The sequence below is a fragment of the Ambystoma mexicanum genome, chromosome 1q, assembly GCF_040938575.1.
Source record: "Ambystoma mexicanum isolate Mex_15411 chromosome 1q, UKY_AmexF1_1, whole genome shotgun sequence".
Classification (NCBI taxonomy): domain Eukaryota; kingdom Metazoa; phylum Chordata; class Amphibia; order Caudata; family Ambystomatidae; genus Ambystoma; species Ambystoma mexicanum.
Genome location: NC_090922.1, coordinates 1,121,427,071 through 1,121,453,457, shown reverse-complemented (window position 1 = coordinate 1,121,453,457; position 26,387 = coordinate 1,121,427,071). Strand labels below are relative to the sequence as shown.

At 44.6% G+C, this 26,387-nt stretch overlaps 1 protein-coding gene across 1 annotated transcript in view; it reads right to left on the bottom strand.

Moving 5' to 3' along the window:
• LOC138542778 (serine-rich adhesin for platelets-like) overlaps positions 1-26,387 on the bottom strand; it is a 385,335-nt gene that overhangs the window by 44,994 nt on the left and 313,954 nt on the right. The window contains exons 52-57 of the mRNA XM_069641863.1: positions 25,565-25,825; positions 22,830-23,090; positions 12,322-12,582; positions 11,132-11,389; positions 6,995-7,255; positions 1,296-1,556 (exon numbers count right to left, since the gene is read on the bottom strand). Of these exons, the coding sequence (XP_069497964.1) occupies positions 1,296-1,556; positions 6,995-7,255; positions 11,132-11,389; positions 12,322-12,582; positions 22,830-23,090; positions 25,565-25,825 (1,563 nt within the window). The remainder of the gene's footprint in view (positions 1-1,295; positions 1,557-6,994; positions 7,256-11,131; positions 11,390-12,321; positions 12,583-22,829; positions 23,091-25,564; positions 25,826-26,387) is intronic.

The following is a 26,387-nucleotide window of genomic DNA, read 5'->3' as shown; positions in this document are numbered from 1 at the left end:
ACGCAGCATTTTCTATACTAGATACCTGTCCTCGGGATGAGGGGAGGGGAAATATAGTATTGTTCCTATTGTATATACCCCCCTCCTGCCTCCACTCACCCCCAACAATGGTAGTCCATGAGGGACAGCACAGGGGGTGGTAAAAAGACATGGTGGGAGGCGCGCATCACAACATTATACCTGGGCGAAGCTTTGAACTCCGAGGTATTTTCCACATCGAAGTTCGAGTGACATATTAAAAACCTTGTGTTTCTCTGTAATTGTCTCTCAACCCCTGAGTGGACATTATCCATGTAATTGATAGCTACCCATCTACAACCTCATATAATCAGCCAGTTGTCATGTCCCAAGTAGACGACTGCTCTATAATCAGCGAGTTGTCACGTCCCAAGTAGACGACTGCCCTATAATCAGCCAGTTGTCATGTCCCAAGTAGATGACTGCCCTATTATCAGCCACTTGTCACGTCCCAAGTAGAGGACTGCCCTATAATCAGCCAGTTGTCACGTCCCAAGTAGACGACTGCCCTATAATCAGCCACTTGTCACGTCCCAAGTAGAGGACTCCCCTATAATCAGCCAGTTGTCATGTCCCAAGTAGACGACTGCCCTATAATCAGCCAGTTGTCACGTCCTAAGTAGACGACTGCCCTATAATCAGCCACTTGTCACATCCCAAGTAGAGGACTGCCCTATAATCAGCCAGTTGTCATGTCCCAAGTAGACGACTGCCCTATAATCAGCCAGTTGTCACGTCCCAAGTAGAGGACTGCCCTATAGTCAGCCACTTGTCATGTCCCAAGTAGAGGACTGCCCTATAATCAGCCAGTTATCATGTCCCAAGTAGAGGACTGCCCTATAATCAGCCAGTTGTCATATCCAAAGTAGATGACTGCCCAGGCGTGGACTGGAAATCAAAAGAGGCCCTGGAAATCAAAGTGACCACATGTTACACATTTTCAGCAAGCCCAATCCTTTTCCTATGGTAAAATGTGAAAATAAAATAGGTTAACACAAAAAAGAAGCCCAGGGTGCAGAGGCCTACCGGGAAGTCTCCAGAGTTTCCTATAGGCCAGTCCACCCCCAGGACTGCCCTATAACCATGCACTTGTCACGTCCCAAGTAGAGGACTACCCTATAATCAGCTAGTTGTGATGTCACAACTAGAGGATGATCGATAGGATGCTCTTTCTAGTATTATGAGTGTTATGTTACACCAGGGTTTATATAATCCAGCAAATGCAGAGCTTTGACACATTACAAATGATAGTGTAGGAAGTCTACATTTCAAAGTACCTGATTTCACGAGGATAGTAGGGCTTCTGTCACTGGTGCACTCATCATAGACGGCTGTGACAGTAACGGCATAGCTCTGGCCGCATGCGAGATCCTGCAGATCACAATCGGTGGTGTTGGTCGTGCAGTTGTAGTTAAACCCATTTGAGCCCAAAGCTTGGACAAGGTAGGCAACAGAAGTTTCAGCAGGACCCCAAGACACTGAAAGGGTGCTTGGATAGCATTCCATTCTGGTGGTGATATTGGTTGGGGTGCATGGCACTGAGGAGAAGCAGAAGAAACATTGACTATATATTGTCAGCGCAAAAAATAAATATTTGTCATATTGATTTAATATGAACATACACAGATGTGTATATGTAGATAAAAATATATATATGTATATATATATATATATATATATATATATATATATATATATATATATATATAAAACAAAGTTCATCTATTACACAAGAGAATTCGGTATTACCCAAATGTACCGTGCACAATTGACCTTTTTTCCTTATTGACCGAATTATAGTGGTCCTAATTGACCTTTTACACAATTGACCTTTTAGTTATTTTATATATCTATTGGGTTGGTGTTGGATTATAAATAATATAAGGGGATTGGGTCGGGGTTTGTGGGGGATTTTAGATTGGGTGGGGGTTGCGGGGGTGATCCCCCTGCATATATATCATAATTGACCTTTTAAATTTGGTCAATTCTCCTGCGAGCAATTCTCCCACAATCAATTCTCAAAAGGTCAATTCGTATACATCCGAGAATATTCAAATATTCATAACATCATAAAAGGATCATAACAAAGCATCTATTCACTGATTCACTGAATCATTTTGCATAGCAGATCAACACAGTTATCCACGGTGCTTTCATTGCTATTCGAGTTCACTCAAACTGTCCAGATTACCTAACTACATTAAATAAAAAAAGGGGAGGGACTCCAAGGTATAACATTGAAGGGATGACCCCTGCAGAGATACAACAAGCACAAAAACAAACTCATTCAACACAACAAAGTGTAGGTGTTTATCAGTAGCCTAATCATATATACATATAGATTTACTGATTGTTGTAGGTGTTGATGCCCATTCGTACCATCGAGTTACAGGTACAGCTGTTGAACACGCATACTCAGGGCTAACATTATCAAGGTAATCCTCAAATCCACATGACGGTTTCCACGTCATGTGGGGCGCCCTGTGTTCAGTACCATCAAATCCTGCTTCATCCGATCAACTAGTGCTTCGCAGGAAACTTTCTTAACGCTCAACTTTAGGCCTGGGGTTATGCTATGGGGGTTCTCCCAGAGTAGGGACAGGTCCAGTCTGATAAGCTCTGCACGTACAGACCTGAACCAGGGGAGTGAATGTGCCCCACTTAGTGTTAGAAAGTTGAGGTAGATGCTACACTACCACAGTTTTAATCTTTTGTTGTCATTGCCACTGCTATGTAGCAAGAATAACACCTAATGGTTAGTTAATCAGCTACTCTATTGTGGCTGGACTTTGCCCGATTACCTAACTGCCAGCGTTGGTAAGTCAAACCCTGAAAGTAAGTACTGGAGCGCTTCTTCGAGCGCTCCAGAACCTACTCACCTTGAAGTCAGGATAAGCACTACAGCTCAATGTTTAGCAGATTTGGGGTGCAGTATATATATATATATATATATATATATATATATATATATATATATATATATATATATATATATATATATGCAAATAGGAGCGGCTGTCCAAGCGCATGTGCCCCTTTTACAGCGATCTCCCTGATACAGGCCTTACAATACTTATAACTGAATGTGGGCATAATGTGCCTGTTGGCCAAACAACGCCAAACTTATTAGCATCTCAAAACGTGCTCTTCCTATGGCGGTGGCCTTCAAACGTTTTTCAAACTTCACCTGCCACTAAAAGGACATTTTGTAAAGAAATTGAGAGCTGAGTGCCCCTAAAATTGCATTTGTTCAAACACATAGGGAGCAGGGGTCTCCTGTCCCAAAAGGTACATTTCTTTTAAAACATTGGGGGCATGGCCTTCAAGAAGGTGCCACCTGCCCCCAAAAATGCATGTTTAAAAACCATTGGGGGCAGTGGCCTTTGGCAGGGGCTGCTTGTCCCCAAAAGCATGTTTTTGGCCTGGGGATGCGGTCTGGTTGGGGATGGAGAGGCAATGCTCTCAATGGTTTGTTTGTTTATTTATTTGTAATGCGCGCCAGACCCAGAGGTAACCAGGCGCAACAGAAAGAATATGCAAAGCTTACAGAGTTACAGGAATATGCACATTACATAATTTACAATAATGCAAAAATACAGTTTTTGTGGCACTAATATCAACAATACGATAAAATATATACAGTGTTAATATAGTTATCTACATTTATGGTCAAATTCTAATAATACATATATACAGTTCAGATATGCTAGCGCAACAAATATAAGTATGTAATGGTGGATTACAAGTTGTTAGAGTTGATATGATTGATGTAATTCCTTCTGAAGAGTGAGAAGGGTTGGTCTGTTCTCAGGTAATGCAGCAAAGCGTTCCACAATTTGGCAGCTATCACAGGGAAGCTAATTCCACCAATTTTGGCAAGTTTAAATCTAGGTACTACCAGACAGTTGGAGCTGGTAGTTCTTGTTGGTCTGTTAGAAGTTTTTCTTTTTATTTTATCCATCAGGTAGCTGGGAGCAGCATTGTTGAGAGCTTTATGTGTTAAGGAGATGATTTTTAAGTGGATTTTATTGTCAATAGAGAACCATTTGTGTTGGTGTCTGATAGAGGAGATATGCTCCCTTTTATTTATGCCAAGAGCTGCTCTTAGGGCATTGTTTTGTAGGATTTGTAGTCTTTTAGTAATAGCTTTGTTGGCACCGCTGTAGAGGGCATTGCAGTAGTCGAGTCGGGTGAGTATTTAAGCTCTCGCCAAAATCAGGCAGCTATCATTAGAAAGGAAGGGCTTGCCTGCTCTTATTAGTTTACAGGTATTTGCTGTAGTGGAAGATAGGGAATTGACCTGTTTGGTAAATGTCATGCTAGAATCAAGATAAAAGCCAAGCGTTTTTACTTCCCTAGTGACCTTAATGATATTACCGTCTATGTTGAACATAGTGTAGTCCGTGCCTAGCTTGTTGATATTGGTCTGTGTGCCTAGGATGATCTTATTATCATTCAGGCAGAGGCCATGGGATGCCATCCATGCCTGAATGATAAGATACACCCTATTCACCAACTCCCCATCCCTACTGTGATCCCCAGAAAGTGGGAGGAGAATCTGTGTATCATCTGCATAGTTAGTGTAGGTGATACCTAGAAGGTCCAGTTCGTCAAAGAGAGGTTTGGTAAATATGTTGTATAAAGTTGGAGAGACACATGAGCTCGGGGGACTCCACAAGTGATAGGCATGGTGTCTGCTGCTGCTGAGGGGGAAACAACTCTCATGGTTCTCTCACTCAGAAAGGATTCTATCCATCTAATAGCCTGGATAGAGAAGTGGGCTGCTGAGTCCAAATGTCTACAGAGGATCTTGTGGTACACAAGATCGAATGCAGCTGAGAGATCGAGTAAAAGGAGGAGTGATGTCTTTCCTTGATCTCTCAGTTCATCTATTTGGGTCTTTAAATCAATGAGGGTGGTTTCAGTCCCATGGAGAGGGCGGGTGCAGGTGATGGTGCCGTGAAGGGTGTGTTGAGGTCTCAACTTAAAAAAAAGGTTCAGACCCCTAAAAGCCATTAGGGGTAGCATGGCTGTCAGGAGGCTAGCTTTTTTTAAGTCAAGGCCTCTACATGCCTCTTCCTCCCGTCCACCCTCTCTCTCCAATCCCACTGTTGGGTGCATAAGAGCCCTGCTCCAGACCCATAACACCTGTGTCCGGAATGTTAGGGGTCTGGAGTGGGGACCGTATACCCCAAACAGTGGGATTGCAGAAATAAAAGCAAAAGAAAAGAACACTTACCTTGACCTCTGGCCGTTGACCGGGACCAGGAAATAAATGCAGCTTGGACGGCTGTTCGTGTTGCAAAGAAAACATGAACATCGTTCACGGGCTCTTTATTTCCTGGTCCTAGCTCCAAAACTGGCTGTGCCCCCAACCCCTCCTACTGAGGCCCAGCCCCAATTGCAATGATTATATGCAGCGGATTGGGCTGATGCTTGCTAGTTGTTGAAGCAGCAGTCCAATCTTTTATTTTTTTTACATTTTCAGACTGTGGCTGCGCGCTCCCTAGACATGAGGCTGCACCCCCACCTATAAACCCTCCCACGGTGCTATTCCCCACAGTTTGATTAATGGGGTCTCCAATAACAGAGGCATTGCCATGAACTCTTTAATTTCAACACATTCAAATCCTGGCTAAATATTTCGCTCACTAATGCAGAATCCAAATGTTTTTCAGGTTTAGGGGTTACAATTAATTAACTCCATGGTCTTATTATTTGTGTGCCTCTGTCACACAGGCAAAGCTTATCTTAAAATTGTGAATGTCAGAAAACGGTTCCAGGTGCTTGAGCATATTGAAGGATACTGGTGATTTTGCAATTAAACAACGGACAAAATGGAACAGAAAATGGAAGAGAAGGCTGTCTCGAGTGATGGAGCCTTTTTATGTGAGAGTAGACTAGGCCATGTCAACTACTAAGAGACAACAAAGCACCACCTATTAGCCATCACTGGAAGTTCTCACCCAGGTCATGGCCACACACCAGTGCATCATGAGTATACAAATAGACTGATAAGCGTGCTGTTTTGTTCTATGCATAAAAATGTCATTGCCTTATAGGGCAGTGCTATTTTAAGCATAGATTTATCAACCTAAGACTAAGCTTTGAAGGATGTGACAACCATCCACATACAAGTTTCACCCAAGTTGGGAAATACCACTCTGGCCTAGACTGACATCCTTATGTATAGTACCTCTTTATACATTCCCACATTGCCTGCCCAAGAGGCAAGACATATACTGCCTCCATATGCCCAATGGTCTCAGCAACACTGAAGAGGCGTGGATGTAAGGTTTTTGAATCCATCATAACCATTGGCATTGCTTTGATAAACCTCCCAAACCTTTGATATTCAGCCTGCTGTGCCATTACACAAGAGGAAAAAATTTCTGCAAAGCAGTCCTGTCCTGACCCCTGTATGGGGCTGTCCAACTTAAACTACTATTTAAAGTTCCTTCTACAAGAGACCCCAATCAACCCTGACATGGTTTGCTTCACTGGTCATCAGCTGTGAGGTTCAGCTCTGGTCTCTGGGCATGGCAAGCCTGTGTGTGACCCATGTCTTTCATTTTCACTCTATACATAATCTTTTAATTTCTTCTCTTTGTTCCACACGTTTCTGCTTTTGATCATGTGGCATTGCACTTTGTGGTAGTGGATTGGAATATAGGAATGTGCTGAAGTGTTTTAAAGTGGTGTCTTGAGTGGAAGTGGTGTGCAGGAGGGTCGGACCCAATGGTCTGTTAACTTACTTATGCTCTCAGGCTGTCTCTTCAAAAGGTGAGTAACCACTCTCTTTGGACATGCCCTTTGAAGGGCACTGTTTGTGCACCAATGTGTTGAAAGCGCTGTCGCGTACACGGCACAATATTTTACAGCTGACGTAAAAGGGACCTTGCAGACACATTTGTATAATACGGTCAATGCTACTAAAGGAAAACCTTTTTCAACATTCTTCATTAGACATGTTTACCTGTCTGTATTTCAAACGTCTCGCTCTCATGGCCTTGGCAGTTTTCATCCAGTCCCGTCACAGTTATATAGTATACGTGATCACAGAGCAAATTGCGTATGTCGCATGATGTTGATGTGGTATTGCAGGAGCCTATATTCCCATCTGGAGCTTTGGCAATTGCAATGTATGAGCGGGCGCCAGCGCTGGGACTCCACGTTACAGTCACGGTGCCGGTACTGCATTCAGAGACGGCCATCACACTTCCCGGCATGCATGGAACTAGACAAAGACAAATCAAAATGTGGTTCAGATCCAGAAAGTGATATCGAACTTCAAAAAACAGATGGACATCACTTCCCTTAAACAATGTGACTCTGAGTGGTGGTGGCAGGTTTGTTTATGCAATGTATGCATTTACTTGCGATTCACATACAAGGCCATAGAATAGATGTGTGTGAATGGCACAAACTGCAATTTGTCAATTTCATTGATGTATTTTCTGTAGTTCTTGAGCTAACCTCGTGAAGCAATGTTATGTTAAGTTGTCTTATACCATGCACTGTTACCATTAGTATGGTGTCCAGGCACTCACGCGGCTCTGTAAGAAAGAGGGCAGAATTGGTTAGTGAGGGAAGAGGGACAGGATAGAGGTTGTGCTCTTCTGTTGATGCTTGCAGAACCAGGAGAAAATGGCGTCTGTGTGTATCGGCTTTCTACATGAGTTTAGATTGTATCCACTGGCTTGTTGTATCCGGAGGGATGAGGCCCAATGTCTGGCATTGTTTGTCGTATGCAAATGTTTATTATTTTGAGTGTGTGTATGTGTGTTTCGTGTGTGGTTTGGCTGGCTCGTAGGGTATGTGTGGTACTTGGGAGGTGTGCTGGAGAGGAGATGGGGTGGTTAGTGCATTGACTACTTTCAGTGTTCTTCTAAGTGCAATACATTGGCGAACCCTCAAAATTCTTCTAAGTGCAGTACTTTGGAGCGTTGGAGTGCTGCAGATCGGTAGGGGTGCAGGCATACATTAGAGGGTTACAGGGAGCGGAACAGTCCTTACAACGGACCATGCATTACCGGCATACCACCGAGGGTAGCAGGGCATCAGTAACATTTATAGTTCACAGGCAACCTGTAAAATTGCTGACAGGGGTAGTGGGATGAAACAAAGAGGTGTGCTATAAAGGGTGGTCAACGGGAGCTATGCTGGATGGTTCTGGGGGGTATAGCTTACAGGGCTTGAAATGGTGGTGCATGAAAAGGGGGGTCTTGATTTTTTTCCAGAATTACTTGAGGATGTGGGTCTGATTGAGGTCCCACAGTTTGTGGGTATAGATCGATAATGCTTGTTTTCATGGAAATATATGCGACCCCCACAAAAGATATGTTGACAAATATCCTGCAGCATGTTCTGGACATTACATATACCTAGCAGTCTTTAATGACTTCTGGGCATGCTGCAGGATCCCCAGCATTCATATTGGGGTTGGCCTTACAAAGAGCTGTGCATTATTTTCGGCATAGTTATATAATTTAAAGCAAAATGGTGCAAAGATGGTACATCAGTGAGGGCAGGAAAGAACCCTGGCATAGCACACAGATGGAGGATGTAAATGCTAACTAAAAAAGAGACATGTGACCTCTCAGTGATTCGGCAGGAGAAAAAAAAGCCTTGAACCAGTTCAGGGCTATGTCATCTACACCAAAGTGGGAGAGCGGCTTTAGCAGAGTCTTATAGATCACTGTGTCATAGGCGGCTGACAAGTCTAATCAAACCATGTCTATCGTGGGGGGACCTAGGTCGAATACCAACCCGAGATCATTGCCCGCTGATATAATGATAGTTTGCACTCCTCCGATAGCCCAAACCCACCTGCATGGGGCACAGAATGTCCTTTGAATCTATATATGGCTGAAGGTGGTGTTCTATATATGTCTCATGGTCTGGGGTTATCAAAAATGTTTCCTTTTTTTTTTTTAACTTTTCTAGCCTGTTGGGGTTTAAGATGTTGAAGAACCAGCCAGTAATTACTAGTAGCCAGGTATTACATTGCCAAACAATAAGGCGAACACATATGTGTTTTTATCCATTATATATTAATTAGCTACGGCTCTATTTGTTTGTATTAGTGGTTTCCTGATCTTAGTTTCCTTGACACATTTTATTTATTGGTGATTTGAATGCAAGTGCCACTGGATACAAGTAGATTTTCTTGCGTTTCTTGCATAAGGTACACACAGTAGCTGTTACATTGTTTTTGGGTTGTATTAATGGTTGCTTTCCCCCCTTTTTTATGTCTGTTTCCACAGTTTCGGCCTTGCTGACGGACATATGTCCAAAAATGCATTGGCCTCATTATGTTACACGTGGATCTGGTTTCCTCATTTTCTGGACTTTCCTGCTTTCAAATTAAAAGATTGAATTTGTTTGTAAAATTCATGGAGTTAATCAGTAGAGGTTGAAGGTCATAGGTCCTTAGGGTGAGCACACAGCAGCAAGAGGCCACTCTTCATTTATCCACAACATCCACCGGCGGCCATTGTTTAACATCGTGACCAAGCTCGTCTTTACGTTTCATTCTTACGCAGACGGTCCCCAAATTGACATCGCTATTGATCGCCGTAACTATGGTTTTACTACCCTAACCAGGTGGATGCTTGATAACCGGCTCCAGTAAAATGAGGATTATCCTCTTAGGGTCCAGAGCTTGGCCTTTCATCGACCGCCTCCCACCTTTCCCAGCCTTTCTTCTAGTTGCTCTTCTAAAATTGAGAACCTCGGTGTTTGGCAACCTAATCACAACAGTATTGCTCAGATTCATGAAACTGTAAAGGCTGCGTTTTTAAAACTGTGAATCCTAAAAAGATGATTCTTTTATGTGGATAAAAACTATTTTTTACCATTCCAGAAGGGGCTTTTATAAATTCTGAACTGGACGAGTGCAATTCTGTTAATTTGGGAATCTCCGAGTATAAACTGATATGACTGCAGAATGTCCACAATGCTGCAATTCGGCTCATCGTTAACCTTGCTAGGCCTGATTGTATAACTTCTTTCCACCAAACCCTTCATTGGTTCCCAGCACAATGGAGGATCTCTGATAAGGTACTCGCATGGTTCGAAATGCTTGCATGGGCCGGTGCCCAAATATTTGACACAGACGAGTCAGTCGTATATTCCCCTCTGGGGTCTCACCCCCCAATATAAGGAGCTACTTTCCATCCCTAAATCCAATCTGAAATCATGTGGGGATTGAAGGTTTGCGGGGTAGGACCCCTCTCTGGAAAATACTTCTGTACCTTATTTAAAACCTTCCCCCTCTACTAAATGATTATCTTGTAAATAAATTACCACTTTTATTTTTCACTGGTGCTGTTGATGCAGTTCGGCCTGTCTGTGGCACGGCTCAAATCTCCATAGAAATAGAAATAAAAATTGCCACCCACTCTGTGCAAGCAAACTGTGTACATAGGAAAGTCTGCACCAGCACGGACACCAGGTCAAAGCAGATGCGAATGAAGGGGCATCATACACATGACCGAGGGGGTCTCACAGGAACGCCGCTGCAGCCCTCCCATAACCGGCTGCCAATCTCTAGATCAGCCTGTACCATCACCCCAGACTATATTGCTGCTGTTCAGTTACTTGCAAGCCCTAATCCGTGACCCCAGCAATGTAGACAGACTGCAGGCCTGTCACAGGTCGCATGACAGACTGTCCCTTCCCATTGCCAGTTTGACAGTAATGCTTTCTGTAGACCCCTTGCCATACTCCTGAGCCAACCTACGCTATGAAATCCCAATTCGCTGTTACATTTCCTGCAAGGTTGTTCTATGGTCAAATGTTCAGGTTGTCATGACAGCAAGGGGAGGCTGTAAACTAAATTTAGCACAAACCAATTTTCTTCACAAAAAACAAGCTGGCCAGTGGGCAAAGCACAGACTACCTGGCTGTCACCGCTCACTACCCTCAGGCTTCAGTATCTACTACAAAGTATATTTCTTTAGTATTATGCTACAAGAAAAAGGAATGTGATACACGTGACGTGAGAGAAACATACTTCATACTTCACTTTTTATCATCACATTTTTAATTTTATTAGCCTTCGGTTAGTACAGGGCAGTCTCTTCTGCTAATGGCGGAGCAGCCCACGTACCTGTTTTCAGTTCTGTTACTGCGCGGGTATCATTGCAGATCCCATCAACGGCCAGAGTTGTGACATTGTAAGTGAGTCCACATTGCAGGCTAATGAGTGTGCAGTTTGTATCTGTGGTTCTGTGGAATTCTGTGTCTCCGTTGATGCTCACTGACGTCACCTCATAGAACAGCGCACCATCGATGATCTCCCAGGACGCTAAGCCATCGTTCGTGCTACAGTCAACGCGGGTATCCACCTTGTTCAGAGGACATGAAGCTGCATTGTTGGGAAAGAGAATTGATTCACTTAAATAACATGCAGTGTAGTGCAAATTCACTACCCACGTATCTGACTACTGACTACTGTGAACATATAGAATGAATGTCATAGAACCTAAAATGATATGACTGAAGTTCTCCCTAAAGTGATTTCTCATGCACCGTAGGAGACAGACATACATATATGCAAAAGTCTTTAAGCATAAGAACCCACAGAAAAGGTGTGAATAAATAGGATGGACCTTTCCATGCACTGCGACTGTGTCCATCAAATTCCCTGCAAATCCTAAAAGATCCAGACTGCCTTCTGGCCTTTGTTTCAGTGTCTCTTTCCCAGCCATGTCCAATATGGCGTCACAGAGTAGCGAGGAGTGAGGTGGGTGTGAGATTTGGATCACAGAAAAGGAGACCTGAGAGCACAAGAGGAGTTACCTCCTGATTTGGGGCGGGGAGTACCCCACGACGCTTGAGTAAGGTGTGACTGCCCATGACTGATCACACTGCTTGAGGTGAGATGGGGAAGTCTGTTTTAGTGCAGCATCCATTTTTCATCTAAAAGTAACTTTCGTAAGATACACAAGGATATCATTCCCTTTCTTAAAGCACACATTAATAAACTTTTATCAAAGCCCATGTGAATATACATTTTTGCAGTGGAGTAGCCAGAAGCAACTTTGCAGTCAGAGGGGTAATGATCAGCCTTCTTCACAGTTACACAAATTAATATTCAGTGGGTATTTTAATCTATTCTTCGATACTCCCCAGTGACAAACGGGGGCCTGGGCTCTTGAATTGGGTTGCACAAGCCAGGCTCTTTTCTGCAGCATCGGCATTGTAACTGTGGCCTCCATTTCTTTCGCCAATAGATTCTGAACCCCAGATTTATACCCATATAAAGCAGTCTAGCTAAATAATGTCCATAAGCAATACCTGTTGTCACTGAGACTGGTCCACTTTCCCTGCTGGAGCAAACATTATTATCAGAGGAAATTGTGATGTCATAGGTGTGTCCACACGCGAGGTCCGGTATTGTACAGGTTGTGTTTGATGTGCTACATCCAGACGGATAGCCCACGCTGCCGTGGGCATTCACAGTATATGCCAAGGCTCCATATGACTCTTCCCAGGATACTTCCACAACTCCTTGACTACAGTCGAACGTGGCCTGCAGAGTCGTGGGAACGCATGGTACTGTGGGGAAACAAAGTAACAATAACCATGTTATTCAATGTATGCACCTCAGCCATTGATGGAGTTTACAAAACTTTACAGGAAACACACCAATGAATCTTAGGAAAGGCTAGCACTCCCTCGGGCTGATGGAAATGACTGAGAGAATGCCTTGCTGTCCCCCAAGGATGGATGGCAAGCACTCACATTAAGTTCAACCCTCTAGGAAGCACTGCAAGAAAGCAACGTCATCCTCCAACCATGGATGTTAAGCACTCACCTGAAGCTTAAAACTGCTGGAAATCACTGAAAGAATGCCTTGCTGTCCCCCAAGCATTGATGCCAAGCACCCACATTAAGCTCAACCCTCTAGAAAACACTGCAAGAATGCATCACTGTCCTCGAAGCATGGATGGCAAGCACCCACATTAAGCTCAACCCTCTAGAAAGCACTGCAAGAATGCAACGTCATCCTCCAACCATGGATGTTAAGCACTCACCTGAAGCTTAAAACTGCTGGAAATCACTGAAAGAATGCCTTGCTGTCCCCCAAGCATTGATGCCAAGCAGGGGAGTTGCTAGGTCTGGAAAAGACCCGGGGCTAAGCTGATGTCAGTATTGTTGGGACTGGGGGCTAGCTAGTCTTTTGGCTGTAGCTCCTGAGATTCTATCCGGGGCTACAACCAAAAGATCAGGGGCTATAGCCCCCTTAGCCCCCCCTAGCAACGCCCTTGATGCCAAGCACCCCACATTAAGCTCATCCCTCTAGAAAACACTGCAAGAATGCATCACTGTCCTCGAAGCATGGATGGCAAGCACCCACATTAAGCTCAACCCTCTAGAAAGCACTGCAAGAATGCAACGTCATCCTCCAACCATGGATGTTAAGCACTCACCTGAAGCTTAAAACTGCTGGAAATCACTGAAAGAATGCCTTGCTGTCCCCCAAGCATTGATGCCAAGCAGCCCACATTAAGCTCAACCCTCTAGAAAACACTGCAAGAATGCATCACTGTCCTCGAAGCATGGATGTGAAGCACCCACCTGAAGCTCAACCCTGCTGGAAACCACGGAAAGAAGGATCTATGTGACTATTTCTAAAATAAAATGTCGAATCCCAAAATACTGATTTCTTTTTGATTTTTACCCCATTTTACCGCATATATATGCAGGGGAGACCTCCCCCCTCAACATAACCCTCTACCTGTTTTATTAACCGAACACACCCCCCAACATATATAGGGTAAAATGGGTCTATCGAAATTTGGTATTTTGGATTTTGAAATTATGTCATCCTTTACTGATCCCCTGAAAGTATGCCTCACCATTCTCCAATCATGCATGTAAAGATCCCACTGCAAGCTCAACCCTGCTGGAAATCACTGCAAGAATGCCTCACCATCCTCCAAGCATGGATGTCAAGCACCCACCTGAAGCTCAACCTTGCTGAAAAGCACTGAACGAATGCCTAACCATCCTCCAAGCATGCATGTAAAGAACCCACTGCAAGCTCAACCATGCTGGAAACCACTGCAAGAATGCCTCACCATCCTCCAAGCATGGATGTCAAGCACCCACCTGAAGCTCAACCCTGCTGAAAAGCACTGAAAGAATGCCTCACCATCCTCCGAGCATGGATGTCAAGCACCTACCTGAAGCTCCACCCTGCTGGAAACCACTGCAAGAATGCCTCACCATCCTCCAAGCATGGATGTCAAGCACCCACCTGAAGCTCAACCTTGCTGAAAAGCACTGAACGAATGCCTAACCATCCTCCAAGCATGCATGTAAAGAACCCACTGCAAGCTCAACCATGCTGGAAACCACAGCAAGAATGCCTCACCATCCTCCAAGCATGGATGTCAAGCACCCACCTGAAGCTCAACCCTGCTGAAAAGCACTGAAAGAATGCCTCACCATCCTCCGAGCATGGATGTCAAGCACCTACCTGAAGCTCCACCCTGCTGGAAACCACTGCAAGAATGCCTCACCATCCTCCAAGAAAAGCATGGATGTAAATATCCCACCTGAAGCTCAACCCTGCTGAAAACCACTGCAAGAATGCCTCACCATCCTCCAAGCCTGAATGACAAGCACCCACACGAAGCTAAACCGTGCTGGAAACCACTGATATAATGCATCCTCCTCCAACAAAAATGGATGTAAAGCCCACATTAAGTTGAATCCTCTGGAAACCACTGAATGATGCCTCACTGACCTCCAAGCAGGGATGCAAAGCACCCATCGGTAGCATAACCCTGCTGGAAACCACAGAATAAATGCATTGACATTCTCCAACATGGGTGTTAAGCACCCACCTGAATCGCAACCCTGCTGGAAACCACTTAACGAATGCCTCACTATCCCCCAGGCAAGGATGCCAAACAGCCAAGGGAAGCTCAATCCTCTCGAAAGAGATCATCCTTTGTGCCGACAATTCAATGCCAGATTCAATCCTTGCTCACGTACATGGAACTAGATGCCAAAGCACTTGAAAGTAACCCTCTGTCTCTTCCCATGCCACCAAGAAAACCCAAACATATAGGTACCAACACTCCCTAACTATGAAAAGAAGAGCAATGCCTCTCACATTCACAATTCAGAAGCGCTGTCTGGGCCCTCATCCTTTCACACCTGGATGGTGGTATCACCCTACTAACTGGAGTTCCCAAATGTCTTGTAACACCACAGAAGAGCGTACATGCTGCATGATCGCCACTGGTGGCGCCTATGGCTCCTGGAAGCTGCTTGTTTGTGGTATGTTCCACCCATCAGACAATAAGCCCCCATGAACACCCCGACACTTGCTAGATTTGCCACCACATAGACATATAGGTCCCTGTCACCTCTCCCCCCACCACCCTTCAACTGGTCTCTGATTATGTTCTGCTACCACCCGGCTGCCCTTGTAGAAGGCAAATGCTGGCTTTTCCCATCACCGTTCTGTTCATGGACTTAATTAACACCTGACCCTGGTTTACATGCCTGGAGAATTAGTAATTTAGTTGTTTGGCTTTGTTCCTGCTTTTATTATGTTTGCTAAGTTGCTTCCAGTCAAGTGCCTAAAATGTATGGTTAACTATGACTGCGTGATTGACTGCTGCATTCCTGTATGTTTGTAAATGCCAATAAACACATTTTAAACTAGATAAATGCTGCATGATCGCCTGATTAAAGGGTTGCAAACATATGACCCTGACACAACCACCCTAATAAATCTTGACCGGATTCCCCATTCAAGCCCTCATCATCTTCAAGGCATGTTGCATCACATGGAAGGCAGTAACAACCAGGTCAACACCTTACTGAGAAGAGAACATCTTTATCTCAGAAGACGTATGAAGCACCAGAAGCAACATAGCCAGAGAGCTATCATGAAGAAAAGCCTTCTCCAACAACGCTCCCAGGGCCTGCAATACAAACCGGGCTCACGCTCCCAATCACACAGTCAGGAAAGAACTAAAGAGCCAGTTCTTCCAGGAACACTTCGTCTCCCACCACCTAACTAAGCCCTACTTCCTTTAACCCCCTACCCCCATGTATGTACATGATCATGAATCGCTCTTTATTTCCTTATCCGATTGCTATCTTTATGAATTCCTTGGGAACCACTGTTATGCATCAAGATAGGTTAGTGCTTCATAAAAAAAACACCAACATCAAAACACATAGAAACACTGCAAATGCTAAAACAAAACACAAAGCTGTGTATAGATACACGGGCAGCCAATGGGGGATCCGCATTCCTGGCATTGCTGGCACTTTCGAGATACTTTGCCAAGCGTGGACAGATCCACTTCTTAAACTGACTGAAAGATGTGGCGGGGATGCCAAGCTTGGACTTGGAACGGCTTTACTCTTCGCGAAGACGACTTCTGAGCTAGTGGCTGATGCAATAGTTTCAGACTGGTAGGTTCTGCACGGGTTCCAACTTTCACCCTCAATATGAATTTCTCCTCCTGTAGGTAGTCTCTTTTTTTAGCTGGTAATGAATACTCGGATAGCGCACACTTGATCTTTTGGCTGTCCCACTTGGGCCTGACTTGGCAAGGCTTTAATCCCAGTTCAGTAAGATCCACAATTAAAATTACGCTAAAACGACTGAAATGCCAGGGAAGAGGTCTAACGGCCACCTCGTAGCTGTAATCTCTGGGCACAGCAAGCAACACCTCTAAACACAACTAAAGGGAGAATAGAATATATTATGCAAATCCTTGAGCCAACTACTCATTATAACTATTTTCAGCATTTCCTTCACTTTCTAACTTGGTGGCTTGACTGAGTAATTTTTTTTAAATTTTATTTTTACAACTTTATTTATTAATCGAAGGCATACAAAGGCATTGCAATGGTACATGTACATTACCCATTGACGGGTCTTTATTGTCTGGTAGAGTATTGCGCGTCACCTGATTTCTTGCTCTTCTGGGTGACATTCGTCCGTTACCCTTCAAGTGTTTTCTGTTTTACCCCCCCTTCACCTCCCTCCTCCCCCCACTATACCCTCTATTCCTTCAACATTTAAACACAAACCTTTGGGTTGTAGAGAACAAACTAGGAGACTTTTTTCGGGAGACCGATGAAACTTGGTTGTTACAGAGTAGAGGATCAAATAACGTGCATGTTCCTGAGTAGGCATGGCTTGAAGTAATGGGCTTCTCTGTCTTTCACTAGGTCATTGAAGGGCGACCATATAGTTAGGAACCTTAGGTATTTTCTGGATTTGAGGGCGCATATCTTCTCCATGGCCATTACATTCCAGATCTTAACCCACCACCAGGCTGTCTGTGGACCTGACTCGTTCTTTCAGTTCTGTGCTAGGGACATTCTCGCCACCAATAGCAGATGAGTGATTAAGGTGGCTCTGGGCCCTGACATTACGTATATCCCCTCTATGGGCGCTCCCAAAAGTATTGTTTTTGGGGACATTGGCACCTCCACTCCTGTAATGTCTTTGATGTGGCCCAATATTTCTTTCCAAAATGTGTTTGCTTTGGCGCACGTCCACCACATGAGATACAGGTCGCCTTTCGCTCCGCATTTCCTCCAACAATTGGGTGAGTAGGACTTGTTAATTTTGTGTATGCGGCGGGGGGTCAGGTACCATTTGAGGCATAATTTATATGCTGATTCCTTGACCGTGGTGCATCTGGAGGTACCGTGTGCTCTTGCCCAGATTTGGCTCCATTCTTGCTTTGTTATGGGTTCGTCCAAGTCTTTGTCCCAGCTCTCTTGGTACGGGAGCACTTCTTCCGCTTGGGCCTTGGAGAGTAGTCTGTAAAGTCTGGTCACTCCTTTCGTTGTCTGACCCTCCTGACAAGGTCAATTCCAGGCCTGTTGGTGTCCTTGTGCCTGCCTGCTTCACTGTTGGGTGAGTTATCCAGTGTCTAATCTGTTTATATCTATAGTGTTCTTTTTCATCTAGGCCAAATTTCTGCTGCCATTCTGTGAAACGCAGTGGGGTGCCATTAATGTATAAGTCTTGCAGGGTCAGTTCTTTGACTCCTGCCCAACCTTCCCAGAACTTCTTTTGGAGGCCCGGCGAAAAGTCCGGATTGTGCATTAATGGAGTGTTGCGGCCTAGCCCTCGTGGGATTCCCTTCCTTTTACGGGCTATGTCCCAGTTGAGCAGGGACCACTTGGTTGCCTCCAGAAGAAGGCCCCCTTTCTCTCAGTCCCTTGTTTTCAGGTTTATTAAGGCTTTTAGAGGGGTTGCCGTGGCTGCTTGCTCCATTTGACACTTTATGATTATCAGGGTTTGCCCACCGTAACATAGGGGCTAACTGAGCTGCCAGTATGTAACCTTTCACGTCCGGAACTCCTAGGCCTCTGAGCAGAGGTGGGCGCAACATGATGCGTTTCTGGATCCTAGGTTTCTTCCCCTGCCAGATAAACTTGAATAGGAGACGGGGGAGGATAGTCATTTTTACTGCTGTGATTCGGGCGAACCACAACAGTTCCTGGGTTTCCCATCTGAGCATATCTTCCTGCAACTGTTTCGATAGGGGGAATATGTTCGTTTTGTATAGCTTGTTTGGGTCGCACGTTAGCCGGATCCCTAGGTACTCCAGTGAGTCTTTCACCCACGGCACTGGGAAATTCTTCTCTAGCTTCTCAATCACTTCTCTCTTTTCTGTGATGTTCATTGCTTTGGATTTTGAGAAGTTAATGGCGAATCCGGAAACTTCTCTAAACTCCTGTAGTTGTGACATTGCTCGGGGCATCGTTACTTCTGGGTCTTTCATGAAGAGCATAATGTCATCGGCATATAGCGCAATTTTTTGGGTTGTGTGACCAAATTTTAGTCCCCTGATTACCGCGTTTTGCCTACCAATCACCTCAAAGCAAAGCCAAGAGGCTGGAGAGTGGCAAGAAGTCCTTAACAACAGCCCGGAAATAAATAATAACAGAAGAGGCCATTCTCATTCAAACCACTCCAATACTGCCTCTAGATTAGCTCTAGAATCTAAAAAAACAATATGTCAGTTCTGGTTCCAGTGACAGGACAGGGGTGCTGGCATTGCTCAAAACCTTATAATTTCTCATGATGACTGATCTAGTAGAAAAACAGAGGGACCCATCAACCTGCCTTGTTTAATTCGGAATGTTGTCGAAAGCTTCAATCAGCACACAGCCTGGGGATCTAGGCAATCTACATCCTGGAATACCATCACTCAGATGTCCTGCAGTATTTGCTATTTGCCGCCTGACAGGTCCTGCAGTGTTTGTCGCCTGACAGGTCCTGCATCTTGTACTCGCCCCGAATCATGCTGTTCCCATCTTGATCTTTTATCCTGACTTGCAACATTATGTGTTACTACTGACTTCTGCAATTGTATTCGCTCTCCCCTCTTGCTTCTCCACTCTTTTTGACTGCTTACTCTCTGATCTCTCCTCCTCTCCCTGTCCCTTTTCCTATGTCCTCCCCTCCTCTCCTTACTTTCTTCTATGCACTTACTCTATCAGAATTGTCCCTGGACCTAGTATGATAGCAACCTCGCCTGTCTCCTCCCCACTCCCCTTACTTGTCCCCCCCACTCCAGCACTATCTGAAATGTTATCAGGCCTAGTACGATAGTCGCTTGTTTTGTTCCTCCCCTACCTTTCTGCACCCGTCTCCCTCACCTTTTGTTTTTCTCCAGCTCTACTGGAAATATCGCCAGGTCTAGTACGGTAGTCGCCTGTCTGTTTCCATTTGCTTCCCACTCTCCCCCTCCTTTCCTTATCTATATTTTAGCTCTTGAAATGTTGTCAGGCCGAGTATGATATTTAATTTCACATACTTACTGTTCATGGCCTGTAAGAATGTCATTATTTTTTCCCTTGTTCCCTCTCTTGCCTTAAAGCTCTTTGAGACACATTGTGTATAGGCGCTACATAAATAAACTATCATATCATATCATATCAGTGTTTGCTAGTCCTCTGTGAAGTGGTGACCCACTGGTGTTTCTGTTTTGTAATTTGAGATGGCGTGTCTATGCATGTTCATTCTTCCGTGTCGTTTCTCGCAAGTCTCACCGAGACACTTTCCTTCTGGGCATTTCTTGCTTTGGACAGGGTTTACAACATTGGATGACTTGGAGTTGTGCGTACTCTGTATCCCTACTGTTTAGCTCTGTGGCGTTGTTATAGCAGATGCGGTGTAGACATGTGTCAGGTTTTGCATCCCTGAACATTGCTTGGGTACATTCCATATCTAATTTGTTCTTGATCTGGTAGAAATGTCCTTCTGGCCAGGGTCCATGACAGAGTTTTTAGGCCCTCAGCTGAACATTTTATGATGCATATTCGTTTTTGGACTTTACATTTTTATTCAGTTTTGTTAGTGATAGATGATAAGTGACCAACAAGGGTATATGTACTGCTGTGTCACTGACTCTGCATTTTAGCAGGTTGTCTCTGGGCATTTTCAATGCCCTGTCAAATGCTCTGTGAATGTGATTGACTGAGGGACCCTTTTGTAAGAAGGATGTATGGAGTGTGTCCAGTTGATTGTCCCTTCTCTTTCTGTGGGAACATACACATTAGTATTGGATGGCCTGGTTGTTTATGATAGATTGTTATGCGTGGTTTGAACTATGCAGGTATTTGCTCCTGTTTCAAGCTCTCTTGTAAACAGCTTCTTCTAGGTGGCCATTGCTTCCAACATAACTAATGGTACACAGGAAGTGTTTACTCTTCCTGGAGTATTCCATGGTGAACCTAATGCAGTGGGGAAAGCCATTTACTGATTTGTGGAGCTGCTTCAGAGAATCTTCTGTCCCAATAAGACATCAGGGAAAAAGATGGGTCAGAAATGGGAGTCCAAATTATCCTTGGCAAAAACGGAGTGAATCTAGTGTCAATGCTTAAACCTTTGCATCCTAAAGGCAGGCTAAATGCCAGGAACGTGGGGCAGATTCACCCGCTGCTGAGAGATGTCCACTGGCTTCTGCTCTAACTCAGGATCCACAGCACGGTTGCTTGTTTTACTCTTACGTTCATAGGACGGTTCTCTTGCAACCTGCAGAGTCGCAAACTGTTACCTCTGGAGATCCACAGCTTCAGACTTGTATGTACTCTACAGGGATCCTTCCATGGGGCTCCAGTGTCCTATTGGAATATATTGCTTGTGTCCATTTCCCAAGTTTTTGATTTGCTTCCTTTTTGCTGAAATTCAAGACTTGCTTCTGGACTCAGGTTTTACCTTGCTGAGCTATAATAATGTTGGTTATATAGCACTTCATGCCAAATTCCACTCGCTTTAAAGTGCTGCAATACGTTGTGTTAATGCTATCCAATTTGATGGTGCTCAATTTGTCGACCTCCGTAGGATGAAGAGCAGAGTTCACACTGCTGTGGGATTTGACCTTGCAAAGTGAAGGCTGGCACAATATCAAAGGCAAGCGCTTAACTCGTGAGATAACTACCTGCAGAAAAGCTAGGATTATTTTAGTATTCTATTTCTTAGTCGTGAATTTTTTTGTTGATTTGCTCCCTCTTTCTTGTGCCTGGCATTGGATATTAAAAAAATGTATTCTTTTCATCTTTTCTGTTTTGCAGCGCTCTAAAACATCAGTGCTGTGTGCATGCTTTATAAGAATGTGTTTATGTGCCCGTGAACATTCCATCAGAAGTCATGTGCCCACGAAAAAGTACTACCATAATTGCTGCATCAAAGGCTATGGTGTTGCCATCATATGTCAGGGTGCAGACAATGTGGAAGGGTGCATGCCCTGCTGGCATAATCTTGATATTTCAGTTTTTGTAGAGGGAGGCAGGCCCTATTTCTGTCCCATTAGATTGATTTGGAGGAGGGCAGGGACAGAAGGAGGCGGCCAGTGGGAGGAATGCATTGTGAAGGGGTTATCAATTCTTTAATATATCTTGAAAAGAAACGATTGGATTAACACTCTCGATGCAAAAATGCAATACAAATCTTTAATGAACACGGCTCGAGACCACCACAATCCCTCAATACCTACAGAAATGTCCAAACAAATACCATTGGCACCAACGTCTTCGAATACGGTTAAATATTTATCCAACGAACGAATATCAGCACTCGAGGGGAAAACGAGGAACAAACAACGAGACATGTAGATTCTGTAACATCAGGGAAAATCCGGAAACAGTCCAGCACCTGATAACTCTTTGCCAAGCGGTGAAAGAGGATAGAACATTGTTCTTAGCTAAACACATCGAGGAGGCCAAGTCCCTAGCAGCGGAAGACTGGTGGATTGTTTTCTTGGAGGGAAGGAGGGAAGCTCTACTATGCACAGGAGTCAACTTCTGAGTCAAAATAATGAGAGAACTAGAAACAATCTGAACTAGTGACATTATGAAAGAGCAGTAATAAACTTTGATCTAAAGGAATATTTACTGCATAATTGGAAAGTTCTTATCACAGTGGCTTTTGTCAAAGAACTAAGCCCCTAAGGAGGGCTAAGAAAGAAGGACATAGGCTGATGTGTTTTTTTTTTTTTAAATGCGTAAAATGTTTTGTAATAAACTAAAACCACAATAAAGAAAAATATATATATATCTTCAGGTTTTCAGAGTCCCTGGCAATGGCGTAAGTTGGCAGATGATGCGTTCTGTCTTTCGGCATATTGGAAGCAACATATATGTTTCTGAATGTATCCACCTGTCTGTCTGAATGCAGGCCTGCCCACTATACACAGATCTTATGCAAATGCACTCCCTTTCAACATATCACTGCGTGGAGTAAATGGAAACAATCTTTCACATGGGGGGCTCCAAAGAGCCATTAGGAAAGTATGTCTTACCGGCCTGCACTTGTGCAGCGGAGCTATGTGAACTGTTGCATTGGAGGGACACTGCAGCAACAGTAATGGTATACAGCATCCCACAGCTCAGGTCAGATACATTGTATTGCAGCTCTGTGGTCTCGTACAATACTATGTGTCCGTTCTCTGCGGTGGCGGTGAGAAGGTAGGTGTCTGCTCCGACGCTTTGGTTCCAGGCCAGTGATGTAATACCTCTTGCACAGTCGGTTAAGGCCTCCGTAATGTCCGGAGGACAGGGTGCTGTGTGCAATATAAACAGACATGTTACCAGAGTAGCAGAAAGCGCATGCACTGTTACAGAAATAAAAACACATCAACATATTTAGTGGTAAGTTTGCTCTACTCTCATGGTCCCTATTAATATATGCTTCAACATAGCGAAGTGATCTACTAAATAGTGAATTGTTATTGCCAGCAGATGATGCATAGTTGAAAAACGTGAACCTATGTTTAGATAAACATGTGGGGTGGGGGAGTGACTGACTAGCAGCAGATGTGTTCAGCCTAGCTGTTCCGTAAGCCTTTCCTCAATGCAGCTCTTTACCCCTGTCGCCTGACCCCCTCCCACGCTCCCTTGTTGGCCAGGCGTCCTGCGCACTTCACCTTTTTATTCACCCAAACCCCTTGGTACCCTGAACCCCAGTTTTCATGTCCCTAACTGATTCCTTACCCGGAATTCTGGAACTCTCTCACCTCCTAACCCACTCCTCTGGTGCCTTAACCTCTGCCTCTTTTACGCAGTCTCTTGGCCTTCTAAGCCATTCCCGGTTGCTTGTGTGACTTACCCTCTTACATGCCCCTGATTTTGGTCTCCTGGCCTCATTCATTCCCTGTTGCACTTGCCTCCTTCCTATTTCCCCCCCGGTGACTTCTCCCCTTTACCATGGGGTTGGTTGCTGGCTCCCCCCCCTGATGTGGTTGCTTCCTCCCCCTCATTCCCCGGGCCAGTTATCCTCTCCTATGTTTCCTTGTGTTCCCGGTTCTCTGGACCTTGGGTCCCTTGGGTTCCTTCGTTTTTGTCTCCTCCTGCCTCCCTTGGTTTCCCTGCTTTCCCCCACTCTCCTCACCGTTATGCATGGAACATAAACATAACCTCTTTCTCTACCACCGTTCTTTTGAGATTTTTAAGATGAATGCTTGAACTCAACTTGGTAACATGGTATCTCCAGTTATGTTGTAACGTTGGGTATGTACTGGTTGATGGACACAGACATTGACAGTTCTGTAGACCATGCACCTGCCCAGTCTTCCCAATATCCTAACTGGCAAACCAATTTCTTAAACAACTATAGTGAATGGGAACAGCTGCTGCCTCCAATTTACACCTATACTCCCCTGACTTATTATGTGGTGTTAACCCCCTGTTCCAAGGGCTGGAATGCGGGGTAATGGCCCAACAGCCCGAGAACAAGGGCACCGGGCCGTTACCCTCTCTTCCATCACTTGGATCGGGGCAGGGGGGTTTAACGCTATAAGCACCCGTCCCAAATGTTGGGACGGGGCTAATTTGAATGATATTTTTGCTGTCAACGGGATGCCTCGCAGCATCCCAATCGTGGTAGGAAAATCCTATTCCAAGATGGCCACCATAGAAACAGAAGGCGGGGCTGCCCTGTGGGTTCGCCGTACGGAGCCCCTCTTCCCTTTCCATGGTGGCCTCCGGGAGCCACGAGGAAGGAGCGGCTGCGCCAAGTGTCGCAGCCGAAAGAGGTAAGTGGGGGCGAGGGGGAATGATGAAAAAAACAGGGACGTAGGGTGGTGGGAAAAGGACGGTGGGGGAACCGGCTGTCAGGCGACATGGAACGTGGGCTGAGATCCAAGCCACCTGATTGACTGGCTCCCCCCATCCATCCGGTTGCTAATGTCTGATAATATCTTCACTACTGCCCAGCTTTCTGTTTCCCTTTCTGGATACGCTTGCTTGCTCTTCTGCACAGAACCCATTTCAAGATTCTCAACACTGCATCCACAACGATAACTGTTTCTTTATTTCTCCACAATCCTTTCTTCTCTTTCTTCACAACTCACCTAGGAAGGATGAATGGCTAAGTTGTCCGCCATTGATTTCGCCATGTGAATCCAGGTTGAACGAAGTTGACTCAGGCAAGTGTTGAACTCGTTCAGCTTCCTTGCTGACTACTTTAGCCATTTTGATTTGGTATATTTTTGGAGTCTTATTCAGTGAGCAGCCATTTCCTAGCTTGATTTTAATCAAATTATCTAACAAAACTTTGCCAGTTTTCTTTCCCATTAACCTCTATACTATTTCATTCTTATGGCATAATTTATTTTTCTTTTACGCCAATACTACATAAAAAGAAAACAATGACAACTAAGGGACTAATTAGCAGTTTTGGCGGTAGTGGTAAAATATGCAGCATTTGGAAATATAGCATTTTTACCACTTTGCCAAATTACGAGTTTCATTCACTTTTATGTGGCGGTGATTACCTTGACATAAAATCATTGATGGATTATGATGGTACCGCATGTGGTAACACTGTAAGTGGTAATGTGGTATTTTTCCATTGAGTGCTGGACGAGTCCAAAATGGAGACTAACTGAATGGTCCACACATGACTCAGAATCATGCAAATAAAATGTTTCAGCGTGCTTACTGCATGTGGTAAGGCAATACTCATCAGTTTTTCCAGAGGAAATACCACCAAACATGCAAAAGGGCCCTTATTATTCACTGGGAATCAACCAATTACCTGTTTGGATTGAGAACACATCACTTTGAGAGCTGTTGCAGACACCATCAATCGCCTTGACAAGTATGCCGAAGCTTTCGCCACATGACAACTCGGGAAACAGAGATGACGTATTCAAGGTGGCGTACGAAAACACGTTGCCGCCATTGCCCTCCACTGTCACTTCATACAGTTGTGCGCCGTCACTGTGGTGCCAGACCACAAAGACCGAATTGTTTTCGCAATCCACAGAGGTGTCGATAATTGTTGGTACGCATGGAGCTGTGCAGTACAACAGAGGGAAAGAACAACAGAACATCTCTTTTTAGAAAACCATATCAGGCAAACATGACAATTACTGGAACAAACTAACTTCTCGAAGGAAGACCTAGGCAAGGATATAGAAGGACATGGTCTAGGAGATAGCTTTTCTCCGACAGCTAAGGGCCGATGAAGCCGTCATGAACATGGAAAGCATGCATGAATTCCCCCAAACATGGGGGGTTGTGGTAACACTGCAAAGGGAACGGTTAGGAATTTTCAGCAACTTCCTGCATATACTAGAACTCATAACAGTATGTCGCCATCAGCAGAGCATTGCGAGAGTCTCACGAAGAGTGACATCACACACAGGAAAGGCCTTCAGCGATCCCAACGGAGGATCCAAGATGAACATATCAGGGAATAGGAACTGTTTCTGGAAAGAAGACACATATACTGACTCACCTTTAGAGAGCACCAGAAGTACACTGTTGGAAAACTATAGGGGGCATGTTTCAAAACTATACGTTGACCTTTGCAAACTCACTGAAGGCAGCAATGAGATACCCTAAATTGAATTGCC